At 32.4% G+C, this 23,570-nt stretch overlaps 7 protein-coding genes and 1 long non-coding RNA gene across 8 annotated transcripts; 2 read left to right on the top strand and 6 right to left on the bottom strand.

The window, feature by feature from the left end:
- Positions 1-449: 449 nt before the first annotated feature.
- LOC131619929 (uncharacterized mitochondrial protein AtMg00820-like) lies at positions 450-1,070 on the bottom strand. Its single transcript, XM_058890968.1, has one exon. The coding sequence runs from the start codon at positions 1,068-1,070 to the stop codon at positions 450-452; it is 621 nt and encodes a 206-aa protein (XP_058746951.1).
- A 302-nt stretch (positions 1,071-1,372) lies between these two features.
- Positions 1,373-3,459, bottom strand: LOC131619928 (uncharacterized). Its single transcript, XM_058890967.1, has 5 exons — positions 3,205-3,459; positions 3,038-3,143; positions 2,503-2,925; positions 2,221-2,424; positions 1,373-1,953 (listed from the first exon to the last, which is right to left on the bottom strand). Exons 1-5 carry the CDS (start codon positions 3,457-3,459, stop codon positions 1,373-1,375), a joined length of 1,569 nt encoding a protein of 522 aa, XP_058746950.1.
- A 1,744-nt stretch (positions 3,460-5,203) lies between these two features.
- On the bottom strand, positions 5,204-5,833 carry LOC131619927 (chitinase 2-like). The gene has a single exon (XM_058890966.1). It carries the CDS (start codon positions 5,831-5,833, stop codon positions 5,204-5,206), a length of 630 nt encoding a protein of 209 aa, XP_058746949.1.
- Positions 5,834-6,575: 742 nt separating this feature from the next.
- Positions 6,576-7,379, bottom strand: LOC131619926 (chitinase 2-like). The gene has a single exon (XM_058890965.1). It carries the CDS (start codon positions 7,377-7,379, stop codon positions 6,576-6,578), a length of 804 nt encoding a protein of 267 aa, XP_058746948.1.
- Positions 7,380-10,933: 3,554 nt separating this feature from the next.
- On the bottom strand, positions 10,934-11,761 carry LOC131619925 (chitinase 2-like). The gene has a single exon (XM_058890963.1). The coding sequence runs from the start codon at positions 11,759-11,761 to the stop codon at positions 10,934-10,936; it is 828 nt and encodes a 275-aa protein (XP_058746946.1).
- Positions 11,762-14,654: 2,893 nt separating this feature from the next.
- On the top strand, positions 14,655-16,598 carry LOC131618175 (uncharacterized). Its single transcript, XR_009288758.1, has 4 exons — positions 14,655-14,797; positions 15,785-15,927; positions 16,019-16,338; positions 16,445-16,598. It is a non-coding gene; the product is annotated as an uncharacterized LOC131618175 (long non-coding RNA).
- A 1,032-nt stretch (positions 16,599-17,630) lies between these two features.
- Positions 17,631-18,249, top strand: LOC131618174 (leucine aminopeptidase-like). Its single transcript, XM_058889436.1, has 2 exons — positions 17,631-17,758; positions 17,836-18,249. Exons 1-2 carry the CDS (start codon positions 17,669-17,671, stop codon positions 18,130-18,132), a joined length of 387 nt encoding a protein of 128 aa, XP_058745419.1. The 5' UTR covers positions 17,631-17,668; the 3' UTR covers positions 18,133-18,249.
- Positions 18,250-22,329: 4,080 nt separating this feature from the next.
- LOC131619924 (uncharacterized) lies at positions 22,330-22,929 on the bottom strand. The gene has a single exon (XM_058890962.1). It carries the CDS (start codon positions 22,927-22,929, stop codon positions 22,330-22,332), a length of 600 nt encoding a protein of 199 aa, XP_058746945.1.
- Between the last annotated feature and the right edge of the window lie 641 nt (positions 22,930-23,570).

Here is a 23,570-nt window from a genome sequence, read left to right as displayed (position 1 = left end):
TTGCTCCCAGTTAGGTCGACCTGTTTGGGAAGTAGGTCGACCAAAATTCTCTTCAAGTGCGTTTTTGGGGCAAATCTTCAGTTTAGGTCGACCTAGATGATGTGTGAGTCGACCTAGCAGAAGTATGTGGAATTTTCTCCATTTTAGGTCGACCTGGGTTGACAGTAGGTCGACCTAACTGTTGCTTTTCTGCATTCTTCTTGTTTTTCTTGTGTTGAGTCGGCCTATATGCATAATAGGTCGGCCTGTTCTGACATGAGTGATCAATGCTTGCTTTTCTTTGAGTTTTCTGCTTCCACCTTGTTGCTTGTATGCTTATTGAGTTTGCCATGAATCAAAAACACATCTTTGTGATTGTAATCTTGTATTCACATTATTCACATCAAGTTGATGTAAGAACCAACCATTTATATCAGCAACATCTAGAAGAGTTCTGACAGTTGTTTACTTTACAACAGGGGAGAATGTGTCAAAAAATCTAACCCTTCAATTTGATTATACCCTTTAGCCACCAACCTGGCTTTGTACCTATCTATTATCCCATCAGCTTTGTGTTTAGCTTTATACACCCATCTACTTCCTATAGGCTTAACATGAGGTGGCAGATCAACAATGTTCCAAGTCTTATTTTTGTGTAATACTTCTAATTCAGAAGTCATAGCCTTAACCCAGTTTTCTGACAAACAAGCCTCTTTGTAATTCTTTGGTTTAACATTATGTGTAATAGAAGTGGTGAAAACACGATGAGACTTAGATAAGTGAGAGAGAGAATCAAAAGAAGAGATGGGATAAAGAATGCTAGCATTAGAATGGCAATATCTGTCAGCAGAATTAAAGGAGGAATTGCAGACATAGTCTAAAAGATAAGCAGGAGCATGCTTATTTCTAACAGGTTTGCTACTGACAAGCTCATCTATATGCTCTACAATATCAGTGTTATCATTATGGTGCTCAAAAACATCAGTGGTATCTATATGCTCTAAATTATCATGACTGTTTGATGTGGAAGGGACAGAAGTGGTGTGATTTTGACCTAAGTCATCAGAATTGTCTTTAGACTCAATATGCATATGATAGTCCTAAGAAGGATGATTTTCTCATTAGTAAGGGAATATATGCTCATGATGAGTGACATTTATGGAAACAAAAACATCATGATTGTGCATATCATACAAAACAACTGCTTTCATATCATTTTTGTATCCAAGAAAAATGCATTTTCTACTGTGGGGCTCAAGTTTGGTTCTGTGGATTTAAAGTGTTAAGGCATAAGCCAATGAGCCAAAAATATCGAGAGTTTGAATATTCAGAATTTCCTGATGCAAAACAAAATGAGGTGACTGATTGTTAAAGACAAGAGTAGGAATCGTATTTATGATGAATGTAGCATGTAAAAGAGCATAAGACCAGAATTTCTTAGGAAGTTTAGACTAAAAAGAAGGGCTATGCCAACATTTAAAAGGTGTTGACGTTTCCTCTTCACTGTACCATTTTGTTGTGAAGATTCTACACAACTAGTTTGGTGAACTATACCATTAGTAGCATAAAATTCAAGCATATTAAACTCAGGACCATTGTCAGTTTTGACAGTTTTGACCCTAGCAGCATACTGTTTTTCAATGAGTTTAACAAAATTAATGACATGTTGTCTTGCCTCAGATTTGGTTTTCATTAAGGTTATCCAGATATATCTGTTGCAGTCATCAACTGCAATAAGGAAATATGAGTGACCATGTAGAGATTTGATATCTAATGATCCCCATATATCAAAATGAATCATGTCATAAGGATGCAGAGCTCTACTTGTACTATCATTATAGGGGAGTTTTCTTTGTCTAGCATAGTGACAAATGTCACAAACATCTTTATTATTGAGAACAATACAGGGATACAAAGAATGTGAAGCAGACAATCTATTTTGAGACAAATGTCCTAGCCCGAAATTCCATAAGGCTTAATCAGGTAGAGAAACATAATTAACAGAAACATTAGTAGTGTGATTAAGGAAGGGATTATCCTCTACATTTAAGTAATACAAGCCATCCCTCCTATTAGCTGAACCAGTCATCATCAATGATGTGGTGTCTTGAATATAACAGTGAGAACCATAAAAATTGACATTACATTTAGAATTTTCACACAACTTGGATACAGATAACAAGTTCAAGGAGAATTCAGGGATGGACAAAACATTGGATATAGAAAATTAAGGGGAAAAACCGATAGTGCCAGAGTATTTGACAAGCAGGGAATGACCATTGGGCAACCTAACATTAATAGGAGGAATAGCAGTATAACTTTGAAACCAAGACATAGATCCACATATGTGATCATTAGCACCTGAATCAACTATCCGAAGACTAGGGTTACGGACATTACCTACTGATGAATTAACAGTAGCAACTTGATTGGAAGAGGCACTCCCTGCAACTTAATTAAGGCTAGATTTCTGAAGCAAATCCATTAAGGCAGTGAATTGGTCCTGAGTCATAGGCGAATTACCACTCTTCATGTCAAGAGAATTTGAAGTAAGTTCTTGGTTTCCTTCAGAGCCAGCATTATTCACAGATGTGGAATATTGTTTCTGCATATGAGGTGGAACTCCAATTTTCTTGAAACAGTTCTCAACAGTATGATTGGTTTTACCACAAAAGGTACATACACGAGCACCAGCCTTGGAGAAATTGTGCTTAGAGGGAAACGTTTTGGAGTCAGTAGCATTAATCAAGGTTTGAGCTTCATTAGTGGAAACTTGAGTCGAATTTTGCCTTTCATGTTGGATAACCATGGAAAATATCTTATTTAAAGGAGGCAATGGTTCCATCAACAGAATTTGGGATTTAACCACAGAAAAATTATCATTCAGGCTAGTAAAAAACCTAATGATACGCAACAATTTATGGTTGGATCTAGCGTTATGCATAACTTCACAAGCACATTGAATTCAACAGGTATACATAGCTAGGTAGAGGTAGATATAAATCATGTTCTTCCTAAAGAATCTTTAATTCAGAAAAGAATTCAGTTACAAATTTACCTTCTTGTTTGAGATTAAAAATTTCTTGTTGTAATTCAGAAATACGAATAAGGTCACCTTGTGAAAATCGTTCTTTGAGATCGTTCCATACATCAACAACATTTTCCTGAAAAAACGATCGATTGAGCGATAGAATCAGAAACAGAGTTCATTATTCAAGAATGTACCAGCATGTTGCAACGATTCCAAGCGCGAAACAAGGGATCGAAAGCATCGATCGGAGGAGGAAGGCTTTCATCAATGAATTCAAGCTTCAATTTACCACCAAGAGCTCTCTTCATAGAACGTGCCCAATAATGATAATTGGGGCCAGTAAGTTTCGGAGAAACCGCGACTGAGTTTGGGCTGTCGTTGGGATGGATAAAGATTGACGAGCTTGGATCAGAAATACGATCTGGTGGATGAATTCTCAGCGGTGCCATGAGAAAGAAAAGATGAAAGGATCAGAGAGACGGTTGTGGAAGATGGATCAGATGGCGAATGATACCATATTGAAGTAATTGCAGTTAGAAATATACAAGGTGAAATCAAGAAATAGAAGGTGGAAGGAGATAACATTCAAATTGAACAGTGAATATCAGCTTGACCATACAAAAGAGGGATGAGTTATCTCTTATACTATTTTGAATCTAAAAGTTGCGGGAAAGTAAAGTGAGAGGTGATTAACTAATTAATTACAAAGTCAACTAATTAATCAACTATCTTAACAAAAAAGTTGGAAACTCTCTCAATTATAGTATTTGGACGAAACAATTGCAATTCCTCTCAGTTACAATTGAAAATCCTTTCACCAAACTATTTTTGAAGAGAAAAAATAGGAAACCCTCTTAGCAAACTATTTTCGAAAGGAAAAATAAAAAAACTCTCCCTAGACACATCTACTCAAATCTCCACGACACTCAAAATACTACTTTTTATTGTGGTGTAAAAAATAAAACGAACTATATCTATTTTTATTAATACTCAAATTCTATTTTCTTTCTACTACTCATCGATGTGAAACTTGAATGAATATAATATTTAATCAAATAATAATTCATATTAATTTACTAGATGATCTACCTATTGAAATGATTATCCACAAATTTTTAACACTGATAAATATAACACAAAAATCTGTAGAAAATTGCTGTTTTTTTTTTCAAATCAGCAAGAAAATTCGTTGTAAATCAAAATCTTTCTAAGGACAAACCTAATTTATAACTTATCGAGATATTTTCCATATTGGCTAAAAAACCCCTTTCTTAACTATTTTTTAAATGAGTAGTACTATTTAGTACGAAAGAAATTGAAGTAGAAACGTAAGAATGTACACATGTCATTATTTTAGTGTAGAATTTTTAATTTATTTTAAATTTAATTTCTTATTTAATTGGAATCATGGGGTGGTGGTAATAATGAATGAGTGAGATTATTCTTGCCTTTCTTGCTTTCACATTAGCATTTTCCTTTTTAAATATTATTCCTATCGTTTCTAATAGTAATACAAATTTCTCTAAAAAATGAAAAGTCAAATTAAACACAAATATGAATTAAAGAATACTTAAATTAATATAGAACACCTTAATACTAACGCAAACTTCATTAATTAATATGGTTAAAAATATGTCGAATGATCACATAAATAGCGAGCTAGGGAATGCAATATTTCCATAATGATAATAAACTAGAGTTCATTGAAATCGAAATTTAAGTCAATGATGGCATAAAATTGTATAGAAAAGAAACTGATATATAATTTGCATCTTATTATTCAAAACATTACACATATAACTGATACAAAGGAAACAAATTATCTGCACTCACATCAAAATGAAAGGAGAAATACAAAGAAAACAAGAAATTCATCAATGGCACACATAAAGGCACACAATTCACAGGTCTTATTTAGAACATGCAACACATGCCTAGCTATTACTGTCGGTGATATTTGACATGCAAATTAAAGATTGATTACAACAGAGATAACTAGTAATTAATCATTCAATATGTTTTGAAGCATCTTCCTCAAGGGACGCAGGACCAGGATCACAAGAATCGCGAGAAGGATATGTAAAATAACCAGGGGCTAATTTGTTTTCGACAAGCCGTATGATTGCCTGTTTAAGTCTATCATCCGGAAAAGGTGGGTTTAGAATTCCTGGAAGGACTGGAGCATGTTTGTAGTCAGCAACTAGTTTTTTTATAAAGTTTTACAACGTCTTCATCCGAAGAAAATGTGTGATTGGTGAACAAGTAATCAACAAAGTCAATAGACTTTGGGTTTCCATGATACAATGTTTGGTAGTATGATTGGGTGTCTTCGGTTGGAGCAATGGACACCACCTTAATGCTTAGATCAGGATCCTCTTTGAGTAATATTATAACATGTCCAATACAGCTGGAAAAGTCAACGTCGCTCCCTTTGATAGCCTCATAGTGAATTTCAATACCATCAATCAGGTTTTTATGATTGTCGTCGTCATAGATTTGGATGATCTCTTTGATGGAGTTCACGGCAGCTACAACCCACGCAAATTTGTCAATAGGATTGAATGGATAATCAGTTCCCACCCCTCCGATGCTTATCACCCACCTTACTCTTGCTCCATATATTTCCTTCAGTCCTTTCACCTTTTCAGGACTGAAAGTATCAAGGTTCCAGGTTGGTTGGAAATATCCTGTGCCTCCTCCACTTGAGTTATAGTTCTCACTAGCAAACCCTATTATGAAGTCAACTGGATTGTACTCTGTCTTAACTGTAGTTGGGAAATGTTTCAAAAGGCACTCACGGTAAATGATTGGTGTTTCAGACATTGTGTTGTAACAACTGAAATTTGTGAGATTGATTTGGTTGTGTTTGGAATGACTTGCTATTCATGTCCTTTTATAATTATAACTTTCATGTAGGAGTACATGCTCAAGCTATTAGTCTAATTGCATTATGTTCACACTATGGTTGTTAGGAGAATTATTATACTCAATCATTTCAGATGTCATATTCTCAAATTTCTAAATTGTAAAATAGAATTTCAAAACATATGTATATAAATATATCTAAAAACAATATAAAGGAGCATAAGGGATACTCCGCCCACAAATACAACACAAACTACCCCCTCTTATGCAAAGGAGAGGGTTAGAGTTTCAAAAAGAAAAATTACAAACAACCGAGATTTTACAATAAGCGTACATCGACTTTCACGATCTCAAAACAATAGACGTCTTGCAATCGTTAAATAATGGTGATCATTATTAACACAAAATATAAAGAAACGAAGATATTTAATTTGCTTCTTATTATTCAAACCATTACATATATATTACATATACAAGAGAAGCAAATGATGTGCAGTCACAACAAAATGAAAGAAGAACTAGAAAGACAAGAAGAAATTCATCAAAGTCACACATAAAAGCACACAATTCAGAGGTCTTATTAAGAACACGTAACAGATGCCTAGCTATTACTGTCGGTGATATTTGACCTGCAAACTTAAAGATTGATTACTAGCTAGCTAGGTCACTCGTAATTAATCGATATATGATAGAAGGTTAATTAGATAGATAGAGGTCCAGGGTCAAGATAGTCGTGAGAAGGATATGTAAAAAAACCAGGGGCTGATTTGTGTTTGACAAGGTACATGATGAACTCTTTGGTTCTATCATGCCGAAAAGGTGGGTTTAGATATCCTGGAAGAACTAGAGCAGGATTGTAGTCGGCTATTAGTTTTTGATAGATTTTTACAAAATCTTCAATTGAATGCAGATTGGTGAACAAGTAATCAACAATGTCAATATAGTCTTGGTTTTCAAAATACAGTTTTTGGTAGTGCGACTGGGTGTCTTTTGTTGGAGCAATGGACACCACCTTAATGGATAGATGAGGATCATTTTTGAGTTTCTTTATCACTTGTCCAATACAGAAGGAGAAGTCTTCAGGACTCGATTTGATAGCTTCATAGTGAATATCAATACCATCAATTATGTTTTTATGGTTGCCGTCGTCATAGACGTCATAGGTATGGATGATATCTTTGATGGATTTCACAGCAGTTGCAATCCACACATGTTTCTCATGAGGATTGAATGGATAATCAGTTCCCACGGCGCTACCAATGCTTATCACCCACCTTACTTGTGGATATTTTTCCTTGAGTTCTTTCATCTTTTTAGGGCTGAAAGTAGCAGGGTCCCAGGTGGGATGGAAATGTCCTGTGCCTTTTCCATTTGAGTAATAGTCCTCACTAGCAAAGCCTATTATGAAGTCAACTGGATTGTACTCTGGGTTAACTGTAGTTGGGAAATGTTTCAAAACGTACTCACGATAAATGATTGGTTTCACAATTGCACTGCTAGACATTGTGTTGTAACAATTCAAATTTGTGAGTTTGATTTGCTTGTGTTTGGAATCACTTGCTATTCATGTCCTTTTATAACTATAACTTTCATATAAATTAATGCTCAAGCTATTAGTCTAGTGTAGCATATTAAATGTAATATGACATCCTTTGCTTATGTGGGCATATCGTCATACTTGCATTATGTTCACACTATAGTTGTTAGGAGAATTAAAATATTCAATCATTTCCGATGTCATATTCTAAATTGTAAAATAGAATTTCAAAACATTTATTTTATTTGCAACTCATTTATTGATATTTTCAACTATATCATATTTTTTTATAATTTATTTGGTTCTAATCTATTATACACATTAAAACAAACTCTTTATAATAGTCGGAGTTTTCCATTTATTTTCGGGCGGAATATCTCTTTAGACTACGTCTATTCTTATACTTGCATTATGTTCACACTAGAGTTGTTAGGAGATTTAATAAATTGAATCATTTTAGACTGTGTTTATTCTTATACTTTCTACATTTTTATAGAATTAAAAAACTAGTGTTTTATTTGCAAGTAATTTTTCATTTATTTATTGATATCTTCAACTATATTGTCTTTATTTATTAAATATTTATTTGGTACTAATTTAATTAATCGATGGATCTAGGTACTCTTGTTGCTACGCGAAAATACCCAAAGTTTAATGCTTGAAATAGATAAGAGTTGCCACCGAATTTTATTTATTCATAAAGAAAGGAAAAATAACACTAAAATTCTTTTAAAAAAATGACAAAACATGATCCTTGCAACCAGTTTAGGGTTCAAAAATTAGTGATGCGAAACATGATCCTCGCAACCAGTTTAAGGTTCATGAATTAGTTATGCGAGGGGAATATATTAAGCACCTAACGCATCCGTTATACTCATGAGAACCTCCTAATAGACTAGGGTTAAGTGTTTGCGAAGGGAATTTTTGCATTTTGTCTTTATTTACTTATTATTTATCAGATATTTACGGGAAAAAAAGATATTTATAAAAAAATGGCATAAAGGGAAAAGTTAGTTTTTGATCAATGTGCTCGTCAAGACCTACGTATTCTCAGGTGTAATAAAAAATTCAGAGCTTTGTAGGTCAGCAAAAAATAAGGACGCCTCCCCTTTCCTTATTACTATCGTTCAATATATTTTTTTATAAGCAAAAGGATATATTAAGAAGCACTAAGGGTGCTTAACCCAAACGATTACAAACGGAAACAAGAAAGAAAAAAAGGCAAAAACCCGACCCGGATGCAACCGGCCAACAAGAAAAAAGAAACCAACAACCCTCACCTAACATAAGGTCTCGGATCGACACACCAATCCGGCCACGATAAGCTAACATTCACCTTAAAGAAAATCATAAACCATTCCCAAGAGATGAATTTAATTAACCCCATCCCATCAAAATTGGACAAAATAGTATTATTAAAAATGATTTCATTTCTACACTTCCAAATAACCCAACAAAAAATCAAACCAAAGAACTAACTTACATCCAAGCAAAAAGATAACTTACAGGAGATATTCAAACAAGCAAGCCGCTCCAAAATAGTTCAGCCCGGAAAAGCAAGATCTACATGAAGCCAATTAGATAAATGACTCCACCAAACTCTAACAATATCGCAATGAAGGAAAATATGATCCAAATCATCTTTAACCCGACAACACAAAGGGCACACCAACAAGTGAGGAGCTATTTATTTAATTAACATTGACTTTTTTTCAAATTTTTACACATCCAAATTTTCGTATCCTAAATTTTGACCGCACGTTTATTATTATCTTTTGTTTTTAACATTTTAAAAAGAAAATAAAATCAAAAGTGTCAAGCCAATTCTTTTAGTAAGTGTATAAGAATGTCCCAGCAGAAGGTTGTTGGTTCGAATTCCCCTATTTTTTAAGAAAAATCAAATTGTTAAGGAGATTAAAACTATTTTAGTGTTATTTTCTTTCCTTTTGATTTCTTTGTGGAGGACTATAAATAGTCCCAATTTCTTCACAAAAGTGATTCACAAAATTACACAATTTCTACCACACACCCACTTTTGTACATAATTCTTCCATCCATCAATATTCTAGCAGACCAACTTCTCTCATGTACAACACACAAAAACCCACACCAAAAACCTTATTTTCAAGTCTTGCTTGACTTTTTCAAACAAACCAAAAAAAAAACCTCTTCAACTAAGATGTATAGGTATGGATACGATACCCGATGCGGACATTGGTACCGGTACGGGATACGGTATTTTTCAAATAATCAAGGTACGGTTACGGTTATGTTAGTAAAAACTAAGAATTTTCTATATAAAATGTTTGAGAAGAGAACTAAATTGTTAGGTTAATAACAAAACTATACTATAAAAGTTTTAAAAAATAAAAAATAATGTTAAGGTACAATAAGGAAGAAATTAAAATGCATAAATATACTATATTGATATTTGAGAAAATCATAAATTTCACTCAAAATTAAATAATGAGAAAATAAATGAAGTACCCCAAAGACGGTACATGTACCCGGTACCAGTACTTTACTATTTTAGAAATACCCATGCTTCATAGCTCTTCAACCCCTTCATGAGACCCTCATTAATTTTAACCACTTAATTTGAATTTGATGGTTTTCACCCTTTTTATTTCTCCATCATTTTATATTTAATGGTCTCCAACTTTCAACTCTAGGTCATAAATGTTTCTCCTTTTGTTGGACATACATATTCTATATTATTTGTCAAACTTTTGCTAAAGAGGAACTCATGTATTTCTAAAACTCGTTTTTAAGTCTCCAACCTCTCATTTAAATCTTCATTCAACTTTCAACTGGGACTATATCATATGAAAAAACCATACATTTTAGTACTAGCTCTTGAATTTGTTATGTGAGTATGTCTAAAATTAAAGTAAAAAGTTAAGGGTTTCGGACCGAACCTTGGTACAATTCTATTGTAATGGGAAAATCGTCTGTCTCTCCATCCTGTACCCGCACACTAGTCTATACCCCTTCGTACATATTTTGAATAGCTCGAATATAGGCAATTCTAACCCCTTTCTTATCTAGGACTTTCATCAAAAAATTTCTAGGCACTATCATACGCGTTCTCCAAGTCAATGAAAACTAAGTATAATTCTTGTTAGACTATGTGATACGGCTCTATCACACATTGTATTAGATAGATCACTTCCAGAATCAACCTTTCGGACAGAAAACCAAATTGATGATTGACAAAAAAAATATTAAAAAAAAAAAGTAAATGATATTTAATTTGCTTCTTATTATTCAAAATATTACACATATAACTGATACAAGGGAAACCAAATATTTGCACTCACATTAAAATGAAAGGAGGAATACAAAGAAAACACTAAATTCATCAATGCCACACATAAAAGCACACAATTCACAGGTCTTATTTAGAACATGCAACAGATGCCTAGCTATTACTCTCAGTAATATTTGACCTGCAAAATTAAAGATTGATTATTACTAGCTAGCTAGGTAACTAGTAATTAATCATTTGATAGGAATGTTAACTAGGTACTTTTTGAAGCATATTCCTTAAAGGAGAAAGGGCCAGGAGGACCAACAGGAGAGTCATGATCAGCAGGATATGTAAAAAAACCGGTAGCTAATTTGTGATTGATGAGGAATATGATGGCCTCTTTAATTATAACATCAGAAAAAGATGGGTAGAGAAATCCAGGAAGGACTTTAAAAGGACTGTAGTCAGCAACTAATTTTTCAAAGACATGTACAACTTTTTCAACCGAAGAATATGTTTGATTGGTGAACAAGTAACCAACAAAGTCAATATTGTCTTGGTTGTCCGAATACAATTTTTTGTAGTGGGATTGGTTGTGTTCTGTTGGAGCAATGGACACAGACTTAATGGATAGATCAGTTTTGAGTTTGTTTATAACTTCTCCAATACAGTAAGAGAAATCATCGGGACTCGATTCAATAGAGTCGTAGTGAATATCAATACCATCAATCAAGTTTTTTTGGTTGTTATCGTCATAGAGATGGATGATATCTTTGATGGAAATCACAGCACTTGTAATCCACTGTTGTTTCTCATAAGACTTGAATGGATATTGAGTTCCAACGCCTCCGAAACTTATCACAAACCTTACTTGTGGATAATTTTCTTTCAGATTTTTCAACTTTTCAGGACTGAAAGTAGTAAGGCTCCAGTTGGGATGGAAATCTCCCGTGCCTCCAGTTGGAGTATAGTTCTCACTAGCAACGCCTATTATGAAGTCAACTGGTTTGTACTCTGAGCTAACTGTGGTTGGAAAGTGTTTCAAAATGTATTCACGATAAATGGTTGGTGTCACAATTGCGCTTCTGTCATCAGACATTGTGTTGTATAGTAATTGAAATTTATGAGTTTGGTTTGGTTGTGTTTTGAATGACTTGCTCTTAATGCCGTTTTATAAGGTTAATCATGGTTGTTAGGGAAAGCATGAAGAAGAATAAAAGAATGTATAAAATAATTCTAACAGTACATGACAGGGATGAGATAATGTGAATAACTCAGTAGTTAAATTAAATACTTTTATAATTTTCTTATGCTTCATAGTTCATATACTTGATTTATGTTCACACTATAGTTGTTAGGAGAATTAATAAATCGAATCATTTGAGAAGTGATATTCTCATACTTTTTACATTTTTAAATTGAATTTGAAAACATGTATTTTATATGTAAGTAATCTTTTCACAAATTTATCGACGTCAATGACTGAGATCATGGCACGAGCTAAGTGTTACATCAAAGATAAATAGAGCAATGTTCTGAAGAATGCTAGAGACATAAAAAAACACTTGCCGACTGGTTGCAACATGAACAAATAAGCCATTACACGCCGTCGGTTCGAGATAGGGAAACTTTCAAGCAAGATCCACGAGTAACTTCACGTCTCTCAACAGCCACATAGAACAAATATGACGTGAATTACTCAACCTTCACGACATTGTAAGATAAAATAAATCTAACATTGGGATGAAAAAACATGAATAACTCAATGATTATATTTATAATAATAATTTTCTTACACCTCATGCTTGAATTATGTTCACACCATGGTTGTTAGGGAGTTAATAAATTGAATAAATTTAGAGGTGATGTTCTCATATTTCTAAACTTTTAAATATAATTTAAAAAATGTTTTTTATTTGCAAGTCATTTATACACTAATTTATAGATATTTTTAACTACATCCTTACTTTTTTTTTTTATTTCTTTGGTTCTAATTAAAATAATTTATTGATCTAGTTACACTATGAGAAAAGATAATCACAAAATTAGATTAATATAAATAGATACATTATGTCTACATTATAATAAAAATGCTATGAAAAGATATATGAAATTTTTGAATGCACACTGGTACAAAAAGATTAATATAATTTTAAAATTTACACCCAATATATTAAAAAAGGGTGTAAATGAAAAACGTGGTGGCAATTTTGTAAATAAAGTGTCATTTTAAACATTATCAGGTGAGAATATACACCATATTTTTTAAAATCGGATTTAAATTAAAAATATTACTATAATCATATCACAATTACTCCCTTTAAATTAAAAAATGGGTGTAAATTTATATAAACAAAAAAAAATTATTTAATTTTATAACTCAAAATATATAATGACATATTAATAAATAATTTAAACATTACAAACAAATTAATGAGCTTAAATTTGAATAAAATAATTTAAACATTATTAACAAACTAATAAATATTAACTTATTAGACTGAATAAAATAATCTAATTTTATAGGATTGAACAAAACTCTTATCAAAATTGAATGTTTAATCTAATTTCATAGCAGTGAAATGCAATGAAGCTTTTCTAAACCCAATTTTCAACAAAACTCTTCTAAACATAAATTTTATATTACATCAGGTTTATTCTTCTCAAATCTTCCATTCTCCTTCTCAAACACTGAAACCCTGACCTTCTCTGAAACAAAGTCTTCCCAAATATTCCCTTAATCGAAATCCCAAATCTTCCCTTGAAAGGAAAACCCTGAAACAAAAACTTCCCTTGAATTCTCAACGGCATGGTAAAGAAGGAGAAGTCGAAAGCCAATCAACAGGGTATGAACAAGTCAACGAAACAAGCGAAAATCTCGAGGGTGCTTCCCCGCCATCACTCATGTAAAATTCCGAAGAAGAAAAGTTCCTCGCTTTCTGCTTCACTGCCAAGATGAACGGAGGTGCATCTGGTTTCAGTGCGTTAATCTTCTTCCCTTACTTCAATTTCCGATTTTCACTTCTCTTTTTCACTTTTAATTTTACAATTTTTTAGTTTTTTTTTCGATTCGCATTCAAACTCAAATTCAAATGCTTGTTTATGATTGTGTGTCACAGCAAATGCTCCTGTTACAAGGGCTTTCATCATCGCTTCAGCGCTTTTCTCAATCTTCTTTGGGATCCAAGGTCGTTTCAACACTTTGGGCTTGTCGTATCAGGTGCCGATTTGAGTTTTTTCGATTTATTTTCATGTAATTAGGTTTAGGTTAATTGTATTTGGTTAATCGTATGTGAAATTTCAATTGGCATGGATTTGGTTAATCCAAATCACAAATCACAAATCACTTCACACCTTTCACTTCAATCTTAACTTGAAAACTGAAACTGATTCCAGATGCGGAGGATCAAGTCGCAAAAATTTCTGCAGAAGAGCAAATGCAGATGACGAACATCCACACTTTGGAAAGCGACATCAATTCAGGTTAAATCTCAGATTCGCGTCGAATTGTCGTGCTTATTTCATGGATCCAAACACTGTTTATAGTCTATGGAGTGAAACAATCAAAGTTTGCTGAATATATTGTATGAACTATATAGTATTCGTAGATTTGATATCGCATACATCGAAATTCATCGCTATCATATGCAGCGGTTTAGTTTTCCTTCAAATTCGCACTGTATTTCAATATCTTTTTCATCTATCTAAACAATGTCTGTTATCCAAAATCTGAACAATCGAAATTGCTAGAGTATTGGTAGATTTGGAATCTCATACATCTAAATTTCTTATTATCATATGCAGAGCTGTTCAGTTTAAGTTCAAATTCGCGTTGAGTTTTAACTTTTAACGTCATTTTTGTTGATCCAAACACGGCTTATAGTCTAAGAAGTGAAACAAACAAAGTTTTGTAACTATATGGAATTAGAATCTCAGAATGTAATTTTCTGTAGATTTGTGATCTCTTACATTTTTATTATTCTCGTGATTATTATAAGCAGCGAAATCTGAAATTGCGCAAGTGGTTGGAGATACGGAGAAGATGAATAAGTCTAAGGTTGAGATATGCTCGACGATACTGGAAAACCAGAAAAAGCTTGCTGCCTTGGAGTCTGATTCATCCAGACTTACGCAGGTAAATAGGATTGTGTCCATTGATAGATCTTGTTAAAGTTATTTCCATTTGCAATGTGAAACTGAAAGGATGATGAATCTAATTTTTTATGACTGAACTTGGTTTTTGTTTTTTCTGTTGTAAATTGTAATCAATGGTCCTTTCTAGTAGAATGCATGGTATATTTGGTTTCATCAGTTATTGTTTTGGCATTTAGGAAAATATAAACAGTTTATATCAAATACACTTAGATTTAGCAATTTATTTCTGCTATGACATCATTGACATGCATGCTGAAAAGCTATTTACATTCTCAACGTAAAATTAGAATTTGAGGTGGATGTGAAGAAAAGAGAGGACCTGATTGTTTCTACCAGCTCTATTGGGAATCAAAATAGCTCGTGTACTATTACACTATATATGTTAGTTTATGGTACAAAACTAAAATGTATAAGCTAGAAATGTATAACAGTAACAATAAATTTTAAAAATTAATTGCCGTGTCTTTAATTTGTCATCCAAATTAAGTGTATAAGTCTAGAGTCGATTTAGGGATATTAATACTTCATAAATTTTTATGGGGCTTTAGGATTGATTGTGAAGAATTTGGAGTTCATTTCTTGTTTAGACATGTGACTTGGTAATGAATGATGAAATAGAAAAGGAAAAAAATAGCTAGGAGAGAAAAAATTGATGCCTTGTTATGCATTCCTGATGTTATTTTGCGAAATTCTATTTTTCTTCTTACTTTGCGAAAGTTCATAATGAACTTAATTTTTTTAAACCAATGTCGATTAACGTTGCAGGAATAGTTTATACCATGTTAGATTATATGACTAGATTCATTGTCTAAATCCTTTTATAACTTTTCATCAGCCCAAAAAAAGTTTAATTTTCTATATTTTTGATGAAATTGTATGTTTGTATGTGTATTTTGTTGATGTTTATTTTGATGTTGTAGAATGATTATTTATTTTGTGATGATTTTTGATGGGGACAAATGCATAGGTTCTGAAATCATGATGGTGTTTCTGTTAACAATTTTTGAAGTGGTACATGTATGGATTACTGTGTTTTGTGGACCAGTTGGTGCTGGAAAATCATCACTTTTGTATGCAATACTTGGAGAGATTCCCAAGATTTCAGGAACTGTAAGTAACTAATAGAAACATTCATGTGAATAAACATAGTATAGTATCTTCAAAATTTCCACCCGTGATATGTTACTATAATGGAAAACAGGTTAATGTCGGTGGCAATCTTGCCTATGTTTCACAATCTTCATGGATACAAAGTGGAACAGTTCAAGATAATATACTCTTTGGCAAGCCAATGGACAAAACAATATATGAAAAGCAATTACAGCTTGTGCTTTAGATAAGGATATCAATGATTTTAGCCATGGTGATCTTACAGAAATTGGTCAGAGAGGGATTAACATGAGTGGAGGACAAAAGCAAAGGATTCAACTAGCTAGAGCAGTCTACAATGATGCAGATATCTATCTTCTCGATGATCCTTTCAGTGCAGTTGACGCACATACAGCTGCAATACTATTCAATGTAAGGAACTATCACTTTTATCGTGTTAATTAATAAATTAATGATCATAAAAACTTTTGTCCTCATTTTGTTGTATCAAAAACTAACTACATCTACAACATTATAGGACTGTGTCATGACTGCTTTAGGAGCGAAAACGGTCATTCTAGTTACTCATCAAGTGGAATTTCTTTCAGAAGTTGATACTATCTTGGTAATGGAGAATGGAAAAGTTATTTAATCAGGTCGTTATGAAAATTTCCTGACGGCTGGAACAACCTTTGAACTACTTGTGAGTGCTCATAGAGACACAATCACTGAGTTGAATCAAGATAATGAACAAAAAAGAGGTGTTGAAAACAAGAGGAAGAAAAAGTAACTGGTGATGCTGGATGGAAGCCATTTTGGGATTATATCAATTATTCCAAAGGGTCATTCATGCTATGTTTGATAGTGTTAGCACAATCTGTTTTATAGCTTTGCAAACTGCATCCACCTTTTGGCTTGCTATCGCCATCGAAATTCCCAAAGTAACTAATGTCACCTTGATTGGAGTTTATGCATTAATTTCTTTTGCTAGTGCTGCTTTTATATATGTAAGAACTTACTTGACTGCCCTTTTGGGATTAAAAGCTTCTACTACTTTCTTCTCAAGCTTCACCACAGCTATCTTCAATGCTCCAATGCTTTTCTACTGCCCTTTTCTTTGATTGGAGTTTATGCATTAATTTCTTTTTCTAGTGCTGCTTTTATAATGGCTTCAGTCACATGTCAAGTTCTCTTTGATGCTGTTCCTGCAATGGTTGCATCAATACTCATTCAGGTATATTATCCACTTTCCATCCTTTCTTAATTAGCCATTATCTTTCCTTGGTTAGATTAAGAACTTCTTAATCTCATTTCTTTCTTTTCCTTTTTCTTCTCTAAGAAATATTATCAAGCCACTGCAAGGGAACTAATTAGGATCAACGGAACCACCAAAGCTCCAATCATGAATTTTGCAGCTGAGACATCACTTGGAGTGGTCACTGTAAGAACATACAACATGTCAGACAGATTTTTCAAAAACTACATAAAACTTGTGAACACAGATGCTTCATTGTTCTTTCATTCCAAGGCTGCAATGGAATGGGTAGTTTTAAGAATTGAAGCAGTTCAAAACTTGACTGTCATCACTGCAGCTTTGTTGCTTATTCTTCTTCCTCAAGGATATGTATCGCCAGGTAGTAATAAAATATAGGTTTTAAAATATAGGTTTTAAGGTACTGGCATCCCATCAGATGCACATGAGACTGACTCAAGTATTTATAAAACTATTGTTGCTCTGGCAAATGAGTCGGTAAATGGGAGGATGCCAACGAAGGATGAAATAGCTGAGTGGCAAGGCCATGAGTGGGAGCTCTACTTGGATAACTTGCCGAAATCCATTGAAGTTTCTCAGGTATATACTGCTATACAGTCATGAAGAAGTCTATACTTTGCAGATTGTATTTAAGTGGTCTTATACATTTTGTGCAGATCTTAGCCTTGGATTTGCCCTACAAGCTATCTGAATCAAAAGATTATGAAGTCAAAGTGTCGTTTCTCCAAAGGGCTATTTCATGTGGATGCAAAACTTACTATAGTGAAGTGGAGAAAACCTTAAAAGAAGTTGGAAGGATGAAGTATCTTCGACCACTTTACACTGCACTTGTGAAAGACAGTGGCAGTGAAGAAGACAAAGTGTTTGCCAAAAGACTTTTTTCGGAGGCCCGTGAGTGTTACCATCCTATTGCTCAAGGTGTTGTTGAGTCCATTTTTGCTAAGTACACTTAGAAGGATATTTCTCTGAATATTTTATATATTTGAACACCTAGAAGTGAATCTGTGTCTTGAGCTGTTTCAGGATGCCTTTTAACATCAATAAGATATGGTTTACCTTTCTTCTGACCATTCTTATTTTTGAATAAATCATCAATTTAGTCTCTAAATTATATAAAAATGACAACAAGTCTTCAGTTTTTAGGGATAAAAATCAATTGAAGTAATGGTTAAAATTTCTTACACTTTGTTTGGATTGGGTAATAAAGCAGAAGTTAACAAAACCAAAGATAACATTGATTAAATGCAATTAATAACCAATCAGTAAAAGCCTAATAAAAGAAATCAATTTAAAAATATTTTGACTTAATTAAAATATGATTTTTATGTGTATGATTTTATAGTATTTGCAATATTATGACTGAAAATGAAATATAACTAAATGGTGTATATGAAATAGGGTGTAAATAGATTTAAATATAATATAATTGTTCATTCATAAATGGCGTATTTACACCCAATTTTTATAAAAATAGGGTGTAATTAAGAACATATCTACACCCGATTTTTATTAAAATAGGGTGTAATTAAAAACGTAATTACGCCCAATTACACCCAATTTTTATAAAAATAGGGTGTAATTAAAAACGAAATTACGCTCAATTACACCCGATTTTTATAAAAATAGGGTGTAATTAAGAACATATCTATACCCGATTTTTATTAAAATATGGTGTAATTAAAAACGTAATTACGCCCAATTACACCCGATTTTTGTTAAAATAGGGTGTAACGTAGAACGTATTTACACCCGATATTTTTAAAATGGGGAATAATTAAGAACGTATTTACACCCGTTTTAAACGGGTGTAAATTCGTTAGACATTTCTCACCCAGTGGATATACACCCGATTTTTATTAAAAATAATGGGTGTAAATTTAATAAAAAACGGGTGTAAATTACCATTTTTGTACTAGTGGCATATGGGCCAGAAGGCCTGACGGTTTCTTTTCTCACTCATTATGATTCTGAAAATCTTTGTATGCATACTGTCCTACATAAACTACATTATTGGTACTTCTAGTTTATTTCTTTGCTTTGGCAGAGAATAACAAGTAGAATAAACAAACAAAAAACAATTATTTTCCAGTACCTATCATATATCAAATTCATTTGTCTGCTAAAAAGGAGAGACGTCTAAATGACCCTCACATGCCAATGTAAGATTTCTTGTATTAGATCCTCACTCGCCAATGTAAGATTTCTTAGGAATATTTTGTTGATACAATAACTTTCGCTACACTGTATTTATTATTCACCAATAGAGTGAATAATATTTTTATTAAAAAGATAATTATTTTTTTATATTTTTTTTGGATTAAAAAATACTGATATAAAAATGCTATGATTAACCAACTTCATCAATAACACCTTTCTAACCATAGAATTCTCAAAAGGCATCACCAAACATTTATGAAGTGTATCACTATAGTCTTCTTTTCCATCTTTATCAATAAGTATTCTATAGAAAATTTCAATCCTACTCGAAGCATCATGGAGACCCTATTTCCCCTTATCTCTTCATCTCATGTCCTGATGTGTTTTCCAATTTAATAGGAGATGCTCAAACTAATAATCAATTAAAATGCATTTCTATAGCACATACAACAATGGCCAAGTCACCACGATTCTTTCAAACATTATGGCGACATTTCTAAACTCAGGCGCTAACATTTTTTTTTAATTAATTAAAATTTGTTAGGATATAATAACGGTTGATGACCTCACAGTGATGATACAATCAAGCTTTTATGGGTTCAAACCTCAATGCCCTTGAATATTTTATTCCTTTAACGTAAAGGCGTGCCTTTCCTTTTTTACCTTAATCGTGATCGTTAGCATTTTTTATTTATTTAAAAATGGAAAGTATAACAACCACAATTATTTCATTAAACCGTGGTTATGTGTTCCATATTTCACCACGGTTGTTTCTTGAAACCGTTGTGAAATACTTTTCCGTTAATAAAAACATAATAGACAATTTATTTCGTTGATAACACAGAAGGGTGCCCTAGCACTCGAGGCGACAACGATAGAAAAACATTATCCTCTTCGACTTATGGTACGTTACCATTATGTGTTTTTTGTTTATTTTTTGTTTCTCCTGTTGTGGCAATGGTACTGATTTCTAAAAGTTCTTCAATAGGGTTTCTTTTTTAACATGATGACATAATGACGTTGTGATGTGTATTGGGTTGTTCTTCTCTATGTTCATTTCTTATTCAACTTTTGTGACAGTAAATTTGTGTAGTTACAAAGGCTGTTAGGTTTTGGTGTTGTTAAAGGAAGTAAATGGCAACAAACATCAAGAGACAAGACATGCCAAGAGAACAAAGAATTGGAAATGTTTATGTTCTTATGAATCTATATTGTTTATGTTTTAGATTTTGTGTATGAAGCATTTCCTTTATTTTTTTGTTTTGTTGCAACTGTGTTTTGGTTTTATTCAGATTTAGTAGGCACAGGATAAAAGTTGATAGACTAGTGTGTATGAGAAATGAGTTCTTTAATTCCTTGAAATCATAGATTGATCATATAAGAAACCTTAATCATATAAGAAAACCATATAATTAAGCTGACAAATAAGAAAACATAGAATAAATTTTTTATTAAATAAACTTAGAAAAAAATCATTTTTTTATTAATTATATCTAAATTCTTTGGCTAAGAGAAAGTTTAATCAAGTATAATCTGCTTCATCATCATCAGAATCGATGATGATTGGCATTTTCACTCTTCTTCTTCTTCTTCTTCTTCTTCTTCTTCTTTTTCTTCTTCTTGAGAGCTCTCATGAGTTTCCATGTATGTGAAGTTGTATGAGTTTTACGGATTAGGATCCTCTCCAATGTGCTCTCAGCTGTTTTCATTCTGCGTTCAACTCATCCATATCCATATATATGTTTCTTTTTCTTCAAAACAACTTCATTTTATTTTATTAAATTTATATGAACTCATGACCATTAGATGAAGCAGTAGAAAGATGGCTGCAGACATTGACAGGAGGAGATCTATTTCCGAGTTTTATATTGTTCAAATTTTCATACAATTATATTAAATATAAACGACAACCTTATACTAGAATACACTTAAAATAGTTATATTACATATAAACGACAACCTTACACAGAAATACCCTGACATAGTTATAACCTTAACTAAAATACCCTCTAACATAGTTATATTACATATAAAACACAAGCTTACACTTAAATACCCTTAACATAGTTATATTACATATAAAAGACAACCTTAATTAGTAAACTATAATAACAAACATTACTCATAAGAGAAAATCAATTCCAGATTACAACGATACATAATATAATACACACCTAACACAATACTAAATCAAGCCGGTGGAGTTTTGTCGCTGGGAATTTCTGGAGTGATTTCCTTTTTATCCTTTTTGCATGTGGGACCCGTTGCTCTATGTTTACCCTATTGTTTGTGGGACTACTTATTTGCTCTCTCTCTACACTGTTACTGCAAACATTTATTTATGTCAACTAAATTAAATTCATTTTATTCTTAATATTTACATTTACATTTGATCACATTCATTTGTTATAATGAAAAATATTATTAGCATGTTGTATATTATATTAAGAAAAAATAAAGTTATATATTTTTATTATTACTGGTCTGACTTCGGTTGAATTTCGATCAAAATTCTTAAACTTTAAACCTTTATTATTTATATTTATTTTATATCCAGTCTATTTTAATTACATTGATAATAACACACCGATAAGACTAACTACGATAGATAAATTAAAATCATGCAAATTAAGAATTATTATATTTTAAAAAGATACAATAACAAATCTAAAAATACAACAACAAACCTCGCATGTCTAAATCCTAATAGACAATAGATTTCACACAATTATATTATATATTTCTTATCTTAAATAGGTACCAACGTACAACTTTTAACATTTATACAAAATATTACATTCCAATAATCAAAATATTTGATAGTGAACGACATTCAATTCAACTAAAGATACTAGAGAAACCATCACTCACCTATCAGATGAAAGACTTCAACACTAAATCTCTCTACTTCCATGTACACACAACCCTTGACATGTAACAACAAATTTCATCCAAGCTCATAAGATAAAGCAAGCTAACACATGCTTCTCTATTTATGTATAGCTTGCATTCTTTGAGCAGCAACAGCAACACAATTTCAGTAGCCAAATCACAAAGCGACAGAAAAAATAGAGAAGAAGCAAAACAATCAACCCTCCCCAAAAATATCCATAACCAATTATGATATTAGAAATTGGACCACCAAGTGGACCTAATACCATGTTTATCGAAATAATATATGCCCCTGCTAAGAAAAGCACTGAAACACCAGTTACCATTCTGAGCAACCACACAACAAACCTATTACCAAATCCAGATATCAGCAACAAGATTATTGTCAGAGAAGCAGAGAAAGATATGGTACATAATAATATGAAAATTTCATATTTAGCTTCTTGGTTATTATCACCAAAAGCAAGTACTGAAGTACCAGCTATGCATGTTTCGTTTTGCTTTCTTCCACATCCTTTCGAGCTATCTGTGTTTTCTTGCCAAACACCTCCTGGTGGGTTTATTGCAATTTGAAAAGTTAAAGATGCAATAACTGTTGCTACCACCATAAGTGAACCTCTCATTTGTTCCATCCAATTGCCTCTATTGTTTTGATACCCTGTGAATAAATGTGCTCCATTCTGATTCGCAACACCCTCCATTTTCTTCTATGTTTTTTTTTCCATGCTAGTAATCTTCTTTTATAATGATAAGTAGACCATTGGGATTGGGTCAACATGACTTAGAAATTTCCACATGGGTCAGAAGAATCAATTAGGGGCAAAATTTTAAAATGAGATATCATATAATTATCATTAGTATGGCTGGATGTAAATGGTCCACACATCATTATCGACCCCTTAAATACTTCAAGAATTTAACTTGTATAACATTGTAATTTTATTGTATGTATTTATAAAAAATTATGGAAGTTAATTTATTTGCTATGGTGTGTGTTCTCTGTATTTGGGTTGGCCCTTGTGCTATTTAAATACAAAGTTGCTTATAAAAAAAAAATGAATAAGTCAAAATAAACTACACTTAAAAACATTCCGTAAGGTCAAAAAATGAGTAACTTCACGTCTCTCAACACCCACATAGAGCAAATATGTCGTGAATTGCTCAACCTTCACGACATTGTGAGATAAAATAAATCTAACATTGGAATGAAAAACATGAATAACTCAATGATTAAATTAAATATTATAATAATAATTTTCTTACACCTCATACTTGAATTATGTTCACACTATGGTTGTTAGGGAGTTAATAAATTGAATAAATTTAGAGGTGATGTTCTCAT

The sequence above is a fragment of the Vicia villosa genome, linkage group LG7, assembly GCF_029867415.1.
Source record: "Vicia villosa cultivar HV-30 ecotype Madison, WI linkage group LG7, Vvil1.0, whole genome shotgun sequence".
Classification (NCBI taxonomy): Eukaryota; Viridiplantae; Streptophyta; class Magnoliopsida; order Fabales; family Fabaceae; genus Vicia; species Vicia villosa.
This window is presented reverse-complemented; position numbering and strand designations above follow the sequence as displayed.

What these genes read in the sequence shown, in the direction of transcription:
- LOC131619929 (XM_058890968.1), bottom strand. Translation starts at nt 1,070, where the DNA reads ATGCATATTGAGTCTAAAGACAATTCTGATGACTTAGGTCAAAATCAC.
- LOC131619924 (XM_058890962.1), bottom strand. Translation starts at nt 22,929, where the DNA reads ATGGAGGGTGTTGCGAATCAGAATGGAGCACATTTATTCACAGGGTAT.
- LOC131619928 (XM_058890967.1), bottom strand. Translation starts at nt 3,459, where the DNA reads ATGGCACCGCTGAGAATTCATCCACCAGATCGTATTTCTGATCCAAGC. An exon ending in TTTTAATCTCAAACAAGAAG is followed by an intron (nt 2,926 to 3,037) that starts GTAAATTTGTAA and finishes GTGCTTGTGAAG; the next exon opens with TTATGCATAACGCTAGATCC. An exon ending in CAAATACTCTGGCACTATCG is followed by an intron (nt 1,954 to 2,220) that starts GTTTTTCCCCTT and finishes TACCTGATTAAG; the next exon opens with CCTTATGGAATTTCGGGCTA.
- LOC131619926 (XM_058890965.1), bottom strand. Translation starts at nt 7,379, where the DNA reads ATGTCTAGCAGTGCAATTGTGAAACCAATCATTTATCGTGAGTACGTT.
- LOC131619927 (XM_058890966.1), bottom strand. Translation starts at nt 5,833, where the DNA reads ATGTCTGAAACACCAATCATTTACCGTGAGTGCCTTTTGAAACATTTC.
- LOC131618174 (XM_058889436.1), top strand. Translation starts at nt 17,669, where the DNA reads ATGCCAACGAAGGATGAAATAGCTGAGTGGCAAGGCCATGAGTGGGAG. An exon ending in AATCCATTGAAGTTTCTCAG is followed by an intron (nt 17,759 to 17,835) that starts GTATATACTGCT and finishes CATTTTGTGCAG; the next exon opens with ATCTTAGCCTTGGATTTGCC.
- LOC131619925 (XM_058890963.1), bottom strand. Translation starts at nt 11,761, where the DNA reads ATGTCTGATGACAGAAGCGCAATTGTGACACCAACCATTTATCGTGAA.